This window comes from Dipodomys merriami, unplaced genomic scaffold (assembly GCF_024711535.1).
Source record: "Dipodomys merriami isolate MVZ:Mamm:240054 unplaced genomic scaffold, mDipMer1.0.p SCAF_8, whole genome shotgun sequence".
Taxonomy (NCBI): domain Eukaryota; kingdom Metazoa; phylum Chordata; class Mammalia; order Rodentia; family Heteromyidae; genus Dipodomys; species Dipodomys merriami.
The window spans coordinates 16,793,910-16,814,181 of NW_027206401.1; the positions used below are offsets into that span (position 1 = coordinate 16,793,910).

General features: G+C 38.4%; 1 protein-coding gene across 4 annotated transcripts in view; it reads right to left on the reverse strand.

Annotated features, from left to right (window-relative positions):
* The window catches only part of Adgrg6 (adhesion G protein-coupled receptor G6), a 128,420-nt gene that overhangs the window by 27,148 nt on the left and 81,000 nt on the right, over positions 1 to 20,272 (reverse strand). For all 4 annotated transcript variants that reach the window (XM_070010937.1, XM_070010939.1, XM_070010938.1 and 1 more), the window contains 9 exons: positions 20,092 to 20,144; positions 18,367 to 18,429; positions 15,782 to 15,924; positions 11,610 to 11,721; positions 10,329 to 10,393; positions 8,685 to 8,895; positions 7,275 to 7,446; positions 5,779 to 5,919; positions 3,293 to 3,412 (listed from right to left, as the gene is read on the reverse strand). In XM_070010937.1, coding sequence (XP_069867038.1) covers positions 3,293 to 3,412; positions 5,779 to 5,919; positions 7,275 to 7,446; positions 8,685 to 8,895; positions 10,329 to 10,393; positions 11,610 to 11,721; positions 15,782 to 15,924; positions 18,367 to 18,429; positions 20,092 to 20,144 — 1,080 coding nt within the window. The remainder of the gene's footprint in view (positions 1 to 3,292; positions 3,413 to 5,778; positions 5,920 to 7,274; positions 7,447 to 8,684; positions 8,896 to 10,328; positions 10,394 to 11,609; positions 11,722 to 15,781; positions 15,925 to 18,366; positions 18,430 to 20,091; positions 20,145 to 20,272) is intronic.

The window sequence follows — 20,272 nt, forward strand, 5'->3', positions numbered from 1 at the left end:
TGTTTGAACATTCCCAAGATATGGATTCAGCCCAGAAGCCTCTCAGTGGATGGATGGGTCTAGAAAATTTGGTCTACGCTTGCATTGAAAGAATGCTAATATACGATTTGTAAGGAACTGGAAATACCTGGGGAAAATATATTACATGAAGTAAGTCAGTCCTAGAGAAACAGGTTGCGCAGTTTCTTTCATTTGTGGTAGCTAGAATGTGCCTATAAATCTACATGTAAACACACTGGATGGTAAGCAAGGGTTACAAATGAATTAACTGAAATATAATAGACTCTGTGGAGAGTGCAAATAGTACAATTCTTTTGAAAAGACTAAGTCAGGGCTGGGAATCTGGGTTAGTGGTAGAGTGCTTGCCTAGCATGCATGAAGCCCTGGGTTCAATTCCTCAGTACCACATAAACAGAAAAAGTCAGAAATGGTTCAAGTGGTAGAGTGCTAGTCTTGAGCAAAAGAAGCTCAGGGACAGTGCCCAGGCCCTGAGTTCAAGCTCCATGGCTCGCAAAAAAAAAAGACTAAGTCAAAGCCCAACAAAATAAGGATCAGGAAATGGGTACTTGCAAGAAGGGGAGGCCAAGAGGAGAAGGCTAAGAATGAAGTGGGGAAGAGGGGAGGATGCAAACAAGAATTGAGAAGGAATGGGAAGGAGTGGGTCGAAGGGGGTGTGTGTGAAGGTGTTGGAGTGAGACCCAGGTCAAGATGCATTATACACTGCTTTGTTAAATAGCAAAAAAGTTCAAGACACAACCTAAAATTAAGATAAGTAAGGAAAGAGGTGGGTGGGGAGGAGGGGATGAGATTGTTGAAAGGGGTGACGTTGATCGAGATGCCTTGTATTCACGAACTGCTTTGGTGAATGACAACTCCTTTATACAACTACTTAAAGATGATAAAAAATATTAAAAAAACAGAAAATGATACAAATACTCAGGATACCTATATCATACATACATTTATAACCTGAATGAGAGTAGGCTACGTTACTGTCACAAAAATTACTACACATTGATAGAGCTTATCAAAAACTAGATTTGTTTTTATTTTTTAACTTATTCATACTAAATTTGTCCAAATGAAATTTTCAAAGATTTAAAAACTGAAACAAAGGTTTGTTTCCATTACAATAAGTAATTCATAATTTTTTAAAGTTTTTCAATTTTAGATATTGAATATGTAAAATTTTCACACAACATTTGGAAAAGCTCGAGTCTCAATTCATGCTCTTTATATCAAATAATGTAGAGGCTGGATTCATTTTTTTCTGCATAATGCCATCCAACTTCCAACGAAGACATGCTGTTTTCAAAAAAAAATTCTGTATACTTTTTACTTCATCATTTAAATGTAGCATATATACACATATACCATGCAAGCTTTTTTGATCATCATTGCCTTTTGGAAGCCATAGTTTTGTTTTGTTTTTTTTTTTACAAAACTAAGGTAAAACATTCTATAAATCACAGCATGATTGATACACAGCTGGCAGTATCAGCTGAGTACTGCACACACAGGAATTCAAGGTGTTTGATTCTAAAATTTCATTTGGTTAACACCTTTTTTTTCCCTGCCAGTGCTTGGTCTAAACTGTGTTAAGAAATTTGGGCTTGTTGTGTAACCTCAAACACAATCTCATTATCTATTTTTTTGTAGGTTACGACGTATGTAGCTGTTCTTATAGTAACATTATTCACAAAATGTAATTAAAAAGTAGAAGAAGTAACCCAAGTATGCATCCATGGACAAATAAATAACTGAAACCTGGTATTCATATACAACGGGATATTATCTAGTCTTGAGAAAGGGAGAAAATTCTGACATTTGTGCCTGAAGCCATTCTGCACAGTGAAACAAAGGATGAATACTATATGATTCCATTCCTCCGAGCCACTGAGAGGAATCGTATCAATAGTAATGGAAAATTGAAATACACACTGCTGAAGCAGAGTCAGTGTTTCATAGACATGGAGTTTCAGCTGGGCAAGGTGGACAATTTCTGGAAAAGAATGATATCCAATCTGAATATACTGAAAGCTACTGAGCTGTATATTTAAGCATGATCCACATGACAAATTGGAATACATATGCTTGACTACAGGGGAAAGCACAAAGGAAATCCTCCTTTACACAAGAAAAATGGGGCTGGCACAAGAGGCAAGAGGGTAGAACGGGGGTCTCTGAGGGCTCCTGACAAAGCAAGATGGATTCTTTGATGACTCAACTTTGACCTTTAACCCTCATCACCCTGTTCTCTTCTGCCTGCCTTCCTGACTTGGGAGGAGATGGCAGGATGATGATTGGGACACTCTATAAAAAGGAGAACACTTTTTTCTGGGGTCACTGAGGACAGCAAGAACCCCCATCTAACTGTACCAGCTAAACAGATTGTGGCAAGGGTCAATGAAACAAGAAAAGCAAACACTGTCAAACTTTTACCAACCATCTAACCTTTTAAAGAGTAAGCCCACTCTCCTTTGTTCCCCACGTTGGCTTTCCCAGATTCAGTTAGCCCTGACTTTAAATATACAAAGGAAACGAAGCCAGGCACGGGTGACCCACGCCTGTAATACTAGCTACTTCAGAGGAGTGGTGCTAAAGATCAGAGGTGAAGGCCAGCCTGGGCAAAACATTCAAGAGATCCTATCTCCACCAAGGGCTGGGCAGCATTGGTATGCGCCTGTCTTCTTAGCTATGTGGGAGGCGGCAATCAAGAGGATCACGGTTTCAGGGCAGCCCAGATAGAAAAGTAAAAAGTAAAAAAAAAAAAATTAAATAGAAATGTTTGCAAGACATGCTCTCAATGGAAAAGCTGAATGCAGTAAGTAGTACATGCCTGCCTTTCACTGATAGCAGGAAGCCTGAAATAGGAGGATCGTGCCCCAGGCGTGGACCTAGTATAAACTGAGATCTTATCTTGAAATAACTAGGAGAAAAAGGGCATGGCTCATTGGTAGAGTGCCTGCCTGGCAAGCATAAGGCTCTGTGTTCAAACCAAGGGTGTAACTGTGTCTGTATTCAATGCATTCAAAGCAGTATATGTCTTTTCTTAAGAATCGGAGCCCTGTTCTTTACTCCTGTTCTTTCCCTGATTGCCGAGTCTCAGAGAACACCAGCCTTTCCCCAGCCATTGATGAGGACTGTACGTGCCGCCTAACTCTTCTGGAAGACTGGTTTCTTCCCTATTCAAAATTGCTAGTTACTTCTTATCACATAGGAAGAAAGAGTCTCACAATTCTCCAGAACAAGTTGCACTGTGTGAAGTTGCTGTTGACAAGCATCTTCTTACCTGGGTTCTTGTGTGTTTGATTCTAATCTGAACAGGATCCTTCAGATTCTGGATAGTAATGTTCCCAATGCTGCACGCCATCACATAACTCACCAAGGCCTTGCTTTGCGGCTCTACATCCTTTCCAAGGAAAAACAAAAAAATTGCGTGCCTTAGTCAAGAGTACACACTTCTATTTCACTTTGGTGCTCCAAAATAAGCAAAGTGGTCAGCAACTTTTATACTTAAGATCTTCAATTCTCCAACATCCTGTTTATAACACCCAATTGCTGACTTTCCTGCAGGAGCATTGCTATTTCCCTTATTATAATAAATATGTTGAGGGAACATGAGGAGCCAGTTTCTTAAGGCAATGTTCATAAAACTCCATTCTTGATTGTAGTGGCTGATGTCAGCTAAATAACAACTGAAACAATGCAGCCTCATCAATAATATAAACTCATAAAAACCTGTGAAACAATTAGATCATTTCCCTACTCTAGAAAACAGATGGAGTTGTTTTCCCTTAAAGGAATATGAAGGAAATATGGTATTTAAAAAAAGGCAAAAGCAAATTAATCTTTCCCATTCAGGCTAACAAGCTGACATGTTAACTGAGTGTTATTTCTACTGGATCAAGTATCACACAGATGTTCTTTTACTGAAGGCAAACTTGCCAGTACCTACACACTGCTTACAGCAAAAAGGTGGTCAGGAAATCAAATCCATGAATCTGTGCTATAAAATGATTTGGACCAACAGGCTGTCACTCCAATAACTTCTCTTGGGTTTTTGTAGTTGTTTTGATTTTCTTCCTCTTGGGCTTATCAAATCTCCAAAACTTTTCTCCACCCACCAGCTCATAAATCAGTTGTTTTGGAGTGATCGTAAGAGTTCTTAAATTCCTGATAAAAGTACCCCTATTTGGGTTCCTTTTTAATTAATTTTATACAGAAATTTACTGTGAGAAAGGTTAGGTATGGGTTGTTCATACCGGCCTTTTAATTATGGTGAGGTGTGACTTGCTTTTCTAGGTCAAGGCCCTGAGCTCAGTGCTTGTCAAAACCAAACTGAAACCAACTCCTCAGATCTTGGCTTCTGTCTTAGGAGATTGCCATTGAACCTTTATTATTAGGTATTATTTTTCTACTCTGATATAAATTTACTTGAAAAAACTCTAAACCTGTTTTGGAGTTTGATTGGGAGATACAGAATAAGAACAGAAAATGATGAGAAGAAGGTTTCAAAGAAAACAGTGACCCATCCATACTACTCTAATAAGCAACCCTTATCCCTCAGAGGAAGCAAAACTTTCTCCTCTGAGCTGGACCCCTCCTTCTGATCATTCACATTTTACGACTCTTACTGTACATTGTATTGTTGCTTTTAAAGTTGGGATTCCTATAAATCTGGAACTGAAATAATTTAAAAAATGCAGTTGTATGTATGTTCATAGCTAGATATCCTTCTGAATACATTGCCTGCATAAATTATATATATATAAATTATATTTCTAGAAGCTACAAAAATTTTATACAATCTATTCCTAAAACATGTTGCAGATACAAGTTTTAATTTGTCAACTTAGTTACTAACTATGATGCTATGTAATTTATTTATTTCTCCTGTTTTGTGATAGGGTCCTTTTATATCATCTCAAACTTAAGATGCAGCTACCTCAACTTCCTCAGTTCTGGGACTGACAGAGTGCAGCCCTATACCTGCATGCTGTATTGGGCGGAAATACCAGAGAGAATTCCACTAGCTTTGAGACTTGTAATTTTCTCTCACACAGGCCATGTTGTTTGATATACATAGGTATCTTAGATTAAATAGATATGTTTTATTATTAAGAAAGGGTTCAGCAAAACTATTCTAGATGGATGGTTGTAGTCATAAAGGCAACCGGAGGTCACCGGTGTTTGCTGGCAGTAGACCTTCTAGTATCTAGAACTGATGCCAATAAAAATGATAATATGTACTTAGCACAATGCCACCCTACTCTGCGGATGTGGGAAGGCCAAAGGTCATTTGAAGTACTAATGGGAAAACTGATTAAAGCCAAGAATGTTGCTCATTATGTAAACCCTGCTTCCTGCTAAATTAAGGGGAAAAAAGCCTTTCCTTTCGCTACACAAATGCTCTAACTCTAGAGACATAAAATATTATTAACAGAGAAATAATGAATAGTAACTTATTACCAATTAAATTCCTAATTGTATCTTGCTGGTCTTAGTCTGGTATTTGATTTTAAAAATCCAAATAACTATATCCTTTCAATAAGCATATTATGTGAAACTGAAACAATTCTGTAAAACCTTATTTTTAAAAATATAATTAATTCCATTAGAATTCAACCTTGTTTATAAAAAAATGTAACTAATTCTATTAAACCAATTATTCTATGTCTCCTGATGTATTTCAAAGGAATACGAACCTTTATTTTTACCAGTGAACAAAGAAACAATTTTAAATGGTTAAAAATAGTAATTAAATGAAGGCTTTACCTGGAAAAGTCCAGTTTTATTGAAGAAAGTAAACTGTGCTCTTGTAACTAACATCAAATCTTCTTGACTTAAATTCTCAAGCAAATTTGGAGGCAAAACCACTGAAGCCAATGGATCCATTTGTCCATTCTCAAAATCCATCTGTCATACACAGACATAGGTGAAGCAATCACAATATGGCTGTCATGATAACACAATGTACTCTGTATGCTAAGCAAGTGTCTATTGAGATAGGACCAGCATTGCCTGCAACCTCTGCAGCAGGCCAAACCCACCCTGGATAACCTCCTTCCGTGGGCAGAGCCCAGCTCTCCTTTGCTCTTGCAGCAAAAGAGAAAATGTATTGATTCTAGTAAGGAAACATAAGAAATCTATAGATTGGTCAACATGTTCGAGTATGTTATTAGGTTTAGTGGCGTCATGTTCTGAAATTTTCCTCAAAATATATGGTGAATTTTAATGAGAGAGAGAGAGAGAGAGCACTTGAGGCCTAAGTAACTCATTTGATCTCAGAGGCTTAGTTATCTATGCAAGGGAGCAACAGTGAAAGTGTTATGAACATTTTCTATGTCTATGAGATCCCACTTTTCCTGAAACTGTAGTTTGAGCCACAGAATTTTCTTATATTCTTGGAATGAGTCTAAGGCCCATTGAGTTTTCATTCTTAAAATATGGAGGTAAAGATAAAGAGCCCCACTCTACATCAGCATGTAAAATCTTCCTGACTTCCTGTGTTCAGTGTGGTCTATCTCCACGCTCGAGAACTATGATGTTCCAAATAGTCTTCCAGATCACAATGGGTGTTTTTTATTTCCCATTTTGATGCCCTGCTGAATGGCATTGTCTGGCACATGGTTGACATTTGGAAGTTATTTTCAGGCTTGTAGTTTTAATGTGTAGAATGAGCTTTCCATTAATCTGACCTCAGCTGACCTGTCCAGCCTTCCTGTGGCCTACCATTCTCATACCTCCTCATCATTGGTTCTCAACATGTGATCCTCACTTCATAAGCCTCACTATTATCTGGGAGCTTGTTAACTGCAAATTTCAGGGCCTGATTCAGGACCTATTAAGTTAGAAGCAATGCGAACAAGGTCCAGCAATCAGTTTTAACAAGTGCTTCGGGAATGGTGAGAGAGTCTTTGGCAAAGCAAAAGCCCTGGGTTTTTTCTCACCTTTGGGCCTTAAATATAGGTCTTTCTTCAGACTGAATTGCTGTTCACCCCACTCCCAATATGACAGCTCTGATTCATGCTTTAATATTTAACTACATATCATCTCTTACAGAAGGCAACCAACCTCCATCATCCAAGGCATGAAATAGATCTCGCTTGCATTTCCACATTACCTATGCCACTGATTCATTAAACTGGGACAGGGTTCAGACCTCCTGCTACCTTTTGGGCCAAGATTTCTTTGAAGTAGTAACTGTTAAGTGATTATCAAGTTTGTTTCTGTCTAATCAGTTCACAAAAATAGAAGCACTGACTCATTACCTGGAAATATGATTCATTATTGCTTGGGAGACCAATGCTAAAATTTGAAATTACGCTTGTCCCTGGGGTCAGGGCTGATACTCCAAGAGCCAAATTCTTCGTGGCAATATTCACACGTGGTGTGCTATTTAAGTCTATCTTGAAGGCCAATTCATCAATTGTTTTTAAAGCTCTAAAGAAATGACAATCGTGTAATTGTTAAGTCACATGATTTTTTAAAGGGATTTAAATATACATGTTTTGCTGCATGGCACAAATCAAATAAATTATCTTTAAGTTTTCTGATATTAATATAAATACTTGTAAGATTATCCCAAGCCATAATAATATCAGTTAAACAAAGTTGCAGTACCAGATGCATAGGCAAGAGAAATGTCTGCTGTAGGAAAAAAAATCAAGCTGGGTGCTGATTATTTGAACCTGTAATCCAAGCTACTCAGGAGGCTGAAATCTGAGAATCATGACTCAAAGCCAACCCAGGCAGAAAAGTCTATGAGTCTCTTATGTGCAACAAACTACTCCTCCCCCCCCCACTCAATTCCTCCAAAAGCCAGAAATGAAGCTATGGCTCAAATATTAGCCTTGAACAAATAAAGCTCAGGGACAGCACCCAAACCCTGAGTTCAAACCCCAGGACTGGCATACAAAAAAAAGAAAGTGAAGAAAAAAACCAACAACCAAAAACTCAAGCCTGCTTTTGCATTTCTCAGCGTCTCTTTCCTCTCATGAAAAAATACCCTTCCACCTGATCACATACCAACAATCAAAGGAAACAGTGTAAAAGGGTTTGAGGAGCTGCCAAACACTGGAAAAGTGTTTGCAAGTATTCTGATGGAGATAAATTAAGTTGAGAATACATTTCAACAAATATTTAATTTTCATCCAAGAAATGCGATTGAAAGGAAACAAACAGAAAAATTAAACACTTGAATACTAAATGAAATAACTGGATACCGTATTAATATTAATAAATGAATTGTGTAGGCCCTATGAAGACAGCTACATTTTAATCTACCCTAAACATCTCCATGTAGAAGTCCACATAGCTGTAGCAGTTTGCACCACACATCACAGGACTGTAGACTTATAGAGATGAATTTACACATCACTGGTTAACTGGTTAACTTTTAGACTATTTTCAGATGAAAAATGTATTAATCATGATATACGAGTTGTGCCTTGGGGACTATTTATGTATCTTCCCAAGGGCTAACTCTAATCAAATTGTAAATTATATTTCTTAAAAAAGGGGAAGCTTTGAATAAGTGCTTTGTGAATGAGCTTGGGAACTGTCTGTATATCTTTTAGAGATCTGAATGATAAAGTCTAAAGAATTCAGAGTATAAGTCATAAAACAACACATGCATTCAACATATTGACTCTCCAGCTTAAAAATAATGAAGCACTTACTCAGAAGAAGACTCAAACAAATCACCATCTGAACTGCTCAAGATATTCGAAAAGATGTTGATTAGCATGGAGCCGAGCGTGAGATCAATATTTTCTTCTTTACTCACAAGTCTTTTGACCTGTTCCACAATATTGTTAATATTGGCAGAAGTCAGGTTCTGCCCATCAGCAGTTAAGTTTAAAATCTGATTGGCAACTTCGTTTGCCTCCACTGAAAAAGGAGCAGAAGAAACAATGCACAAAATTTTATCTATGGCTTTTGAGCATTTCCAGGAATGCAAACAATAGAGCTATCTCATTTTATAGTGGAAGAAGTTTTGTACATGGAGGACAATATTACTTTATTCACAAAGAGTAACTTTTTTCTTTAGTAAGAAACAAATAACTTGGAGGAACCAAGTATTCACCTTTTGGTCTAAGAGAAATACTCCCAGAATCACTGAGTGAGAATCTTAGCAGTTGGAAAATGTAAAACTAAAAAATGTTAATACAAATAGCTATTCATATATTAATTCTTCTCTAGAATTTACTTACTATTTTAACCTTCTAAGAAAGAATAGAATCCTGCATAATTTATCATATCCCAGTGTATTTTACATTGAATTTCGTCATATGAGAGAGATCATGAGTCGTTTGTCTCTCTGAGCTTGGCTTTCCTCACTTAACACCATTTGTTCTAGTACCATTTATTTCCCTATAAATGACATTATTTTATTCTTTCTATGGCTGTGTAAAATTCCATTGTGTATAGGTACCACATTTTTTGGATCCACTCATCTATTCTGGGACATCTGAGCTGTTTCGATATCTTGGCTATTGTGAATAGTGTGGCAATAAACACGGATGTGCAGGTGTCTTTATCATATCCTCACTCACACAGTGAGACCAAACCAGGATTCTCTTAGGAAAGAAACACAAAGGCGCAATGCATCAGTGCCTCTTCAGATTTGTATATGAAATAATATACATACTGAGGCAAAAAACAAGAGATCTCGTCTTTCTCTTTCTCTTTCTTTCCTTCTTTTCTTCCTCTCTCTCTCTTTCTCTTTTTCTCTCTCTCTCTCTCTTTCTTTCTTTCCTTCTTTCCCTTCCTTCCTTCCTTCCTTCCTCCCTCCCTCCCTCCCTCTCTCTCTCTTTCTTTCTTTCGTCTTTTCTTTTTGCCCTTAGTTTTTGATGATTCTGTCTTCTTTACCTTATTGAACATCTTCAGAAGGATTGTAAGGAGAGTACAGAACTTGGAAAAAGGGTAGAAAAGTGCAGTAGTGGAGCTCACTAGACACTGATGAAAGTAAACTATATAACTCATAGGTGGAGACAAAAGGGAGGGACTGGGAGAGAATGAGGGAACAGAAGTCATTGTATGGAAGGAAGTATACTTATTGCCTGACTTATCTAATTATAAGCCCTCTGTATATCACCTCTATAATAACAACAAAGTAAGCAAATAAATAAATAAATAATGAATAGAATCAAAATGTACGTTGATTAATTAAAAAAAAGTAGGACTTTCTACCTTAACTGAAAGATCATTGGCCTAATTTTTAATATGAAGAACGGAAGAACATGCCTAAAGAGAGTAAAAAACAAGACATATCTGATTATTTCATGTTGTCTTTGGGATCTGAAGGAAAGTTGTTCACTCACTTGAGCATTCAGAGAGAACCAGGGGCCCCCAGTAGGCTAAGGATAAGTTGGAATTGTTGCGGTAACTACAAAACACACAAATAAAAGGATATGTCAAATATTTTGCGCACTTAAAATTACAACTGACAATCTCAGTTAATAAATTTCAGAATTTCTCTTGATATCCATGGCTAGTTCCCACTTGAAAATAAAGCTGTAACACAACGAAATGAAACACATACCAAAAATCTCTTTCTTGGAAAATACAGTGCAGTAGCTTACCCCCATAGAAAGAAAACCCCAGAAATACTCTGTATCTTAACCCAAAGCACAGCAACTGATCAACAATGCTGCTCTGGTGAATTTTCTGGTCAAATCTGTGTTTGATTTCTCTTTACTCTGGAAAGTAGATTATAATCTACATATATCGACGAAGCCAATATGTAGATTGAGAAAAGCCAAAGAATGTTTCAAAGTTGTCTGATAGGAAAAGATCAGGCCTCATTTATAGCTCTAGTCTATAAATCTCTAAAGCCCTCAGTTTTCTCCCTACAGATGACAAAACACAGCCCTTGATGGACAGAAAACATTGTGTTTTGTTTTTTTTTAAATGGATGCCTAGTTTTATTTTTTAATGTAATTTTGCTATTATTTTCTGTTTATGTGGTTCTGAGGAATTGAACCCAGGGCCACATGCATGCATGTTAGGCAAGCACTCTACCACTAAGCCACCTTCCCAGCCTCCAGAAAGAAAATGTTTATACTGAAGTTTCCATTTCTGATTGTTCTCCAGAAAACTCCAACTGTGTGTGTGGTTGAAAACCCCCACTAGATTTGACTTACTGTTTGGTAAAGCCCTGCAATTGTCTGGTCTGTGGTTTCTGTTAGATACTTGGGAGGAATCTTCGACATCCTGACAGCTTCTATCAGCAGACTGCCAAACCTGGGCCTTGCCTTTATTTCATCTTTCATGAGGCTTCTCCTCCTCAAATAGTGATGACATCTTAGGATTTTAAGTGCATGTTCCAGGATGTAGCCCAACTAGGTTCATCCTTCTGCAAGGTAGGTACTTGGCTGTGGAACTATCCTCTGGTTTTTAAAATTTTCCATCTTTTTGGGGGAGAAGGCGTTAGCATACTGCAGGGAGAAAAACTCTACTTATTTCTACCCCCACAAGGTGCAAGATTCCTGCCCTATTCTCAATGAGCAAAAGTACGAGTACTGTGCAGCCTGGGAAACCCTAGGGAGGCAGATAACCCTGGAAGGAGAAGCGGAGCTGGCCAGCATCCGTGTCATTTTTACCATGTTCGTGAAGCGAAAAAGCCAGGCTTGTCGGGACACTGCTGCCTGTACTCCGAAGGAGAGATGGCTGGCCAGTGAAAGCCTTTGGGTTCCTCCACAGCAGCACACATGCCTGCAAGAAAAGAAAGACCAGGGCAGCAACTAGTCATCCATTCATGGACACTAACGAGGCCTTACCAATGCAAAATGACAATGCTGGTAATTAGACGTCTATTTCATGTGATAATACTAACATACCCATGTGTTACAGTCAGGGCTTATAAACATTGTAACTGAGAGAGAATTTAACACATATAATACAGTTCAGATGTAAAAAAGATTGTATCTCACAAAACCATCCTATAATAATGAGCTCATGCAAGTACAAAACACAGAAAACATCTATTACCATTTGTGTAAATCAATTGCAGGTAGTTATTGGTAAAACAGATTGTTTTTTTTTTTTTTTAGTCATGGAGCTTGAACTTAGGGCCTGGGAACTATACCTGAGCTCTTTGTGCTCAAGGTTAGCACTCTACCACTTTAGGCCACAACTCTACTTCCAGTTTTTGAAGGGTTAATTGGAGATAAGAGACTCATGGGAACTTTTCTGCCCTGGCTAGCTTTGTACTTGGATCCACAGATCTCAGCCTCCTAAGTAGCTAGGATTACCACTGGTGCCTGGCTCAAAATAGATTTTATTTAGTTTTAAAAAACCTATGAAAATAAAAACAAATCTGGAAAATTCAAATAAAAGTTAATGTTTTTGGTAAGCAGGAGAAAGCCAAAATACTGTGGGTATATATAGAAAATTTCACTGAGCATACATGGAAATATTCTAGCTGTTCCTACAGTACCTACAGCCTAGAAGCTTCCTGGGGAAATGGCACGAAGGGCTCCTGTAAGTCAACCCCACCTGGTCTTCCCTCATCCCTTCAGCCTCAAATCATTCCACTTTTTGTGGATAATTGTAATGCTATAAATGACTCTTGTTCTTCTTCTTTGAAAAAATATCACAATAACATCATTTCAAAAACCACAGTGGAGCTCAAGCTTCAGTACTGACAAAACATATGGGCCTTCTGGGAGCCAGTATTGTATTTATCAACTGAAAATGCAGACTGCTTTCCCATCTATAGTCTGACCTTTAATTATCAGGTGTTAGCTTATAATATTTCAGATGGTAGAAGCTTCTTCTTTACAGACATACTTGTAGAGAACAATGAATTGTAGAATTTAAGTGGCATAAATGAAATTATCTGTGTGTACACAGAGAGTTGTTGGGAAGATAGCCTTGGGGGACAGCGGGTAGTGGTCCCTTGAACCTGATTCATCACAAGACTTCCTTGTGGTGACTCCGGCATGTGGAAGGATGGCATTAGTGGTTGCCCTTGTCTGCACAAACAGCCCTTGTATGAGGAAGCAGGTATTTTCCTGAAGGGACTTCATAGACTGCTCATTGTTATGGCTACTCTTATTATTTCATTTCATTTCATTTCATTTCATTTATTTTATTTTTGCTAGTCATGGGGTCTGAACGCTACACCTGGGCACTGCCTTGAGTTCTTCAGCTCAAGGCTAGTGCTCTACCACTTGAGCCACAGCACCACTTCCAGCTTTTTCTGCTCATGTGGTGCTGAGGAATCAAACCCAGGGCCTCATGCATGCAAGGCAAGCACTTTGCCACTGAGCCACCTTCCCAGCCCATTTATTTATTTATTTAAGTATATTTTATTGTTATTGTAGAGGTGATGTACAGAAGGGTTACAGTTACATAATTCAGGTAATGAGTACATTTCTTTTTGGACCATGTCACTGCTTTGATTTTTCTCCTAGTTCTTCCCTCTTGTCCCTACCCACAAGTTGTATAGTTCATTTTCCATATAGTGTCTAGTGAGTACCACTGCTGTATTTGTTCACCCTTTGTCCCACCTTTTCCATACCTTCCCTAACCCTCCCAAAGATAATTAAACAAGACAAAAGGACATGACAATAAAAAGAGCAACAACAAAAAGCCTTATTTCATTTCTAGGAGTTCATTTTGTAAAATATTATTTTATATGATCATATTAGCATAAGCACATAGCTATTGAGCCTTTGTGATTGATTCCTATGAATATCTCCTTTGGTCTCAATGTCTCTAGAGATCTTTCTGACCATGAAAGAAATGCAAATCAAAATAACATTGAGATTCTACCTCACCCCAGTTAAAATGGCCATTATCAAGAAAACTAACACTACCAAATGCTGGTGGGGATGTGGCCAAAAGAGAACTCTATTAACTGCTGGTGAGAATGTAAACTGTTCAACAGCTCTGGAAAGCAATATGGGGGTTCCACAAAGAACTAAACATACAGCTTCCCTATGACCCAGCAACTCCAACAGAACACTAACAGCACCACCCTAAAGTGACCAGCACAACCATGTTCACTGCAGTATTATTTACCATAGCTAAGACATGGGATCAACCCAGATGCCCCTCAATGGATAAATGGATCAAGAAAATGTGATATATATACGCAATAGAATTCTACTCTTCCATCAGAAAAAAATGATAGTGTACCATTCTAAAGAAATGGAAAGACTTGGAAAAATATTATACTAAGAGAAGTAATCCAAACCCAAAGAAACATAGCTTGCATGGTTTCCACATTTATGATAACTAGAATGAGCCTATAAATCTACAAGTAAACCTACTGGATGGTAAAAAGAAATACCCTGGGACATTATTTTATTATTTTTTCTTTCTTTTTTTTTTTTTTTTGCTTTTTAAATTGTCTTTAAGCAGTGGTACAAAGGAATTACCATTTACTAAGGGAGGTTATGAACACAATGCCTTTATTATTATTATTATTATTATTATTATTATTATTATTATTATTATTATTATTACTTGAATTTTTCACTTCTGTGAGTTTCAGGACCTGTGTGAGCTGACATAATAGAGGTGAATAGTCATAGAGGTGGAGATGCCTACTTCCTTTACCACACTGTGACCTGGCCACAATCCTACATGCCCTTTTAGAGGCCAAGAAGTGCCTGCTTCCCCCAAGTCAGCCCCCTAAGTGCACAGGAGGTAAAACATCAACATTTTCTTCTCTCCTAGTTTTTACTAAAGTTCCCAATCCTAACTGTAGTCATTCAGTAACCTGAAAACAATTGCTTTCATTGCTCACAGTTTTGAATATCAGCTTTTAACAACTATTTCCACCAAGATTCACTTGTTTGTTTATTCAACAACTATTCAAATGATGTAAAATGTGCCAGGATAAGTTCCAGGAGAGATTACTATTGGGAGAAAATATTTATAGGCTTATATATAAATCTAATAGAAGCTAATAGTCTTCTATGTGTACGGTGCTCAAGGGAACTTGACAGTACGAAGTGCAGGCTCAAAAGTGGTGATGAATTCACAAATGACGATGTCAGAAAAGATCTCTCAGAAAAGATGCAGGTATCTTTCAAAATATATAGGTGATGAGTGAGTCAAGAGGGAGAGTAGAAATGAGTGGTGTGGATAGAGATGTGACCAGGAAGAGGGCATGAATGGGAATGTGCAAGTGGTACTATAGGTATGGTTGGATCTGAGGGGGTAAGAACTGGAGAGAGTGGATGGTAGGTACAAGATCACGGTCCAAGATTCCTGCCTTTCCCCTGCAAAGACAGTGGTGTCATTAATGCAAACAGGGAAGGTGAGAAAGAGATGTGTGACAACAAGAAAGCTCTCTTTGGCGTTACCTGGTTGGCAATTTCACATGCACACCTCCACATAGTCTGTCTTATCCCAGTGATGGTTATTCATGCATTTTACACTAATCCTTAATGTTTTTGTGTCCCGTTGGGATACATGTGTACTCTCACCTGCTTCCTTCATTTGTTTAGATTCACAGCTACTAACATGACTTCTGTTACACATGGATTGTATTCTCTAACCCACGAAATTTCATCATCAGAAAATAAAAACGTGGGGTTGGGAGAGATGGAGAAGGACCCCAGAAAGGGTGACAATGAACAAGATGCGCAGTACTCATCAATTGCTGTGCTAGATGAAAACCTTGTAAAACTAATTCAAGATAATTTTTTAAAATTTTAAGAAAAAAATATTGTACATAGGCAAATTACACAGTGAGTGTATGACTATGCCTTCATTTATAATCACACAAAACTGTAAAAACAGGTGCGGTGTCACTCACCCAGTTGCTTCACATTCACTGTGTGCAGTCTCAATCCCTCATCCAGAGACTCATTGTTATTTAAAAGCTTCTGCTGAATGGTTTTTCCTTCTAAAGTGACATTGTTGGTAGCATTGTAAACAAGAAGGGCCCAAATCACCAACCTAGGAAGATATTTCAGACAGATTCATTTGGGGGACTGTTGCCTGGTTGTTGTTGACAATGATGATGTTGTTTTATGGGGGGGGGAATAATGTGTGCCTATGAAGTATGGGTTGAAATGAATAGCCAAAGTACTCTTAGATTTTGCTGCAGTGTGAGTTAGATTGTAAAAGTATTTCCTCATGAATAGATTTTTGTGAGATATTCCATTGTGCTACTTCATCTCAGAAATATTGTGACATCAAATATCAGTAATAATTTATGTGCCACTTTTGGTTCTCTGGTGGTTAATGGGAGACAAGAGTCTCACAAATGTTCCAGCCTGGGCTAGCATTGAACAATGATCCTCAGATCTCAGCCTCTTGAGTAGCTAGGATTACAGGCATGAGCTACCCTTGCCTGGCTGATTTAGAGTAATTTTATATCAATTACAATTCTAGCTACAGCCAACAGCAAAAATTAAAACTATCAATTCAACACCAGGGTAAAAAAAATCAAATGACAACTGTTTCATTAAGTAGAAATTTTTTCTTTGTAGATGAAAGTTCTGCACTTGAAACACTCCTTACATTTTCTTCACATTGTGAAAGGAAATGAACAATGCAACATGAAGTGTTTTATTATCCAGACCAGTTATCATCTTCATGCCAAAGACAATAGGAAGTACGTTACCATGGAGGGAGAGGCATATTCCACATTTGAAATTTGGAGAAAATGAGTACAGAGTACATGTTTATGATGCTAAAAATAAGGAGTAAGCCAAATACTTGTTATTCAAGCTTAGGTACAGTAATAATCCAACCATCAAGAACAAATTCCTGTAGTGTTATCATAATGCACTGTATGCCTATAATGACTTGCAGCTTTACAGTCATATTTCAGGGTAAGGTAAATGTATTTGTAAGCCAGGCACTAGTGGCTCACACCGGCAATTCTAGCTATTCAGGAGGCTGAGATCTGAGGATTGTGACTAGAAGCCAGCCTGTGTAGGAAAGTCCATGAGACTCTTATCTCCAATAAATTACTAAGGAAAAGCCAGAAGTGATGCTGTGGTTCAAGTGGTAAAGTGCCAGCCCTGAGCAAAAGAAGCTCAGGGATAGTACTCAGATCCAGAGTTAAATCCCCAGGACTGACAAAAATATAAAAAAAGCATTTGTGAACTTAATAATTTCTAACTGGCCTATAAACAAGTATCCTTTCCTTAAATCCTGGTTTGAAGATAGGATCTGTGACTCCAGTTACTGAGAACTTGCAGTTGGAATGTGACATTTTACTTGTCTTGAATGTTGATATCATCATTAGCGCAATGCATTGTGGACAGTAATGAATACACAAACACTGTCATTCAAGAAAAGCCAGGCACGACCCCAGGCCTTTGTTGTTTTTCTCTCTCATCCCGAAAACTTAAACTACCTTTTGACTCTTCCTATTCTTACTATCACCATTCTTTATTTGAGTAAATTGTTCTGTGGCTTCTGGTTTCCTGCCTGTGCAGGCAATATAGTTGGACAGCTGTGGAGATATGATCAAACTAAAAGGAAAAGTCAGGGGTAGGGTAGGGCATGGAATGTGTGTAAAGCTAGTAGACTGAAGTTTGGAGAAAAACGAGATTATAAAGACCTGTCAATGAGAAGACAGGCAAGGAACAGAACAGGAGGAGCAAAAGGTAGAAAAAACAATGCCAGAAATCCATGCTAAGGGAAAAGTACACCTAGATGATCTCACTCACATGTTTTAGTTCATTCTCCACCCAGTTTTCTTTGACATTGATTCTTAGTTGGATAGACCTGGAATCTGAGAATCTATGAATTTAAGTGTATTTCAAGCAGGCGTTTCTGAGGTGCTGGCATACATTAATGATGGCAGGTTCTAAGCAGTTAAGAGAGGCTCCAGAATAAGTGTGCTGGAAAAGAAATTCTGACTTCCTGGGGAGGGCGTGCCATTGGTCATACCCCAAACTAGAGTTGCTTCCAGCAAAGGAATGCAGACCGCTGCTGGATCCATTATTGAAGGCACAACAGAAGTGAATTATAAGGATTAGAAAAGACAGTTCGGCTAAGAAGAGGAGACCTATCACTTACAATAGTGAACTATATTAGTTTTCAGATCATAAAGGAAAAGGAACATTGAGGAAATACGGCCACATTCACTACTCGGGGGCTGTGACTCCATCCAGTTTATTGAATATTCTACAGGGACGATGAGCCTTCACATTGCTCTTTTTCTTTTAAATGCTCTACTTCTCAATTTATTCCCCATCAGATTTAATCTCTTCCCTGTCTGAACTATTGCAGCTTTAAAGATAAGGCAGAAAAGTGAGTATTAGTATCAATGAATAAAATGCTCTCCCCCTTTCCTATTTCATTGTTATTGTTTTTCTACCAGATTAGTCCGAAGGCAAGAGACAGAATATCACACTTCACAGAAGACTTTGCCCAGGGTACCTTTGATCATCCTCAATGCTTCTCTTCACTTTAGTCTTGTCCTCGCCTGTGCTCAGGTGAAAACTGTGGGCATAAACACATCTATTAGGTATAAGCCTTCCCCATCATGTCAATAACAACAAAATTAGGGGGATGGGGAGTGTACAAGGAGGAGGCAGAGTGGATGTCCTAAACCAATATTTCCAAACGCCTGTTCTGAGGTCCTTGAGTATTTTTTGTTTTGTTTTGTTTTGTTGTTGTCGGTCGTGGGGCTTGAACTCTGGGTCTGGGCGCTGTCCCTCAGCTCTTCAGCTCAAGGTGAGCGCTCTACCACTTGAGCCACAGCGCCACTTCCAGTTTTCTGAGTGGTTTACTGGAGATAAAGAGTCTCACAGGCTTTTTTGCCCATGCTGGCTTTGAACCACCACCCTCAGATTTCAGCCTCCTGAGTAGCTAGGATTATAGGCGTGAGTCACCCCTTGAGGGTTTTTATAAAGATGGACAGGTCACCCTTTACTCTTGTGAAGATTCTGCGTGTATTTGATCAGTGAACCTGAGTTATTCTCAGAAAGAAGCTGCTTCCATAATGGACTTCCTGGATTGATAACTTGAGCCTCTATTTTTCCAATTCTTTTTTTCATTTTAAAATTATTTTAAATAGTTGTACAAAGGAGTTACAACAATGCGGTTTATGAATACACTACATCTTGATCCATGTCATCCCTTTCAACATTCTCACCTGCCCCTTCCCTCCCCCCCTTCCCTCATTCTTCTTAATTTTGTAGGCTATATGCTGGATTCTTGACTGCATTCCTCCCCCTCTCTCCTCTTCATTTGTCTACCCCTTTTCCCTTCGCCTCATTCCTTTCAAGTACCTGTTTCCTGATGTGTATTTTGTTTTGTTTTGGGTTTTTTTTGCCGGTCATGGGGCCTGAACTCTGGGCCTGGGCGCTGTCTTTCAGCTCTTCAGCTCAAGGCTAGTGCTCTACCACTGGAGCCACAGCGCCACTTCCGGCTTTTTCTGTTTATGTGGTGCTGAGGAATTGAACCCAGGGCTTCATGCTTGCAAGGCATGCACTCTACCGCTGAGCCACCTTCCCAGCCCCCCTGATGTGTATTTTGATGAACTTTGACTTTGCCTTGCCGTCCTTAAGGATTATTGGAGTTCTCCCTTAAATCTACCATATTTCTGTGAATGCATTTGCATACACTTGCATACTACCCAACACATTTGCATTTCTGAGGTCTACTAAACACATGTGTAAGTGTTATAAAATACAATTTAGATAATGAGTACACAATTGTTCTACTTCTTGCTGGAAGTAAAGAGAAAAAAATAGTGAAATGCCATTTGAAAAGCTAGGCTGCAATCAGACTGTAGATTTCTTATAGAAAAATGTTTTGGTTTCCAAAATGAGGATGCAATCCAGGAGTTGCATGATTCCCTGGAGTGTAAAAAGAAACATCTTCTGTCTATGGTCAACAACTTTTAACTTCAGGCACATTGGAACAGTTTATATATCTATTCAGTTACATATAAACCCACATATACAGTTTATTTTAGTACAGTCTCTCTCTCTTCTCTCTCTCTCTGTCTCTCTGTCTCTCTCTCTGTCTCTGTCTCTGTCTCTCTCTCTCTCTCTCTCTCTCTCTCTCTTACACACACACACACACACACACACACACACACACACATACTGAATTAGACATTACTCTGTTTCTCAGATAGTAAGTTCTGTCCTTTACCTGATATTAACCACATAAACAGTGTAATTCCAATTCTGGAAGGTTGAATTGAGCTGGAAAACACAATAGAAAACAAAGGGTTTTAGTGATACTTTTTTAAAAAGCAAGAGGAGCATTTCTTTCTCCCTAAAGGTAAGTTGGTTAAAAGGGACAAAACCCTGGCAACTCCAGAAGTAAAATA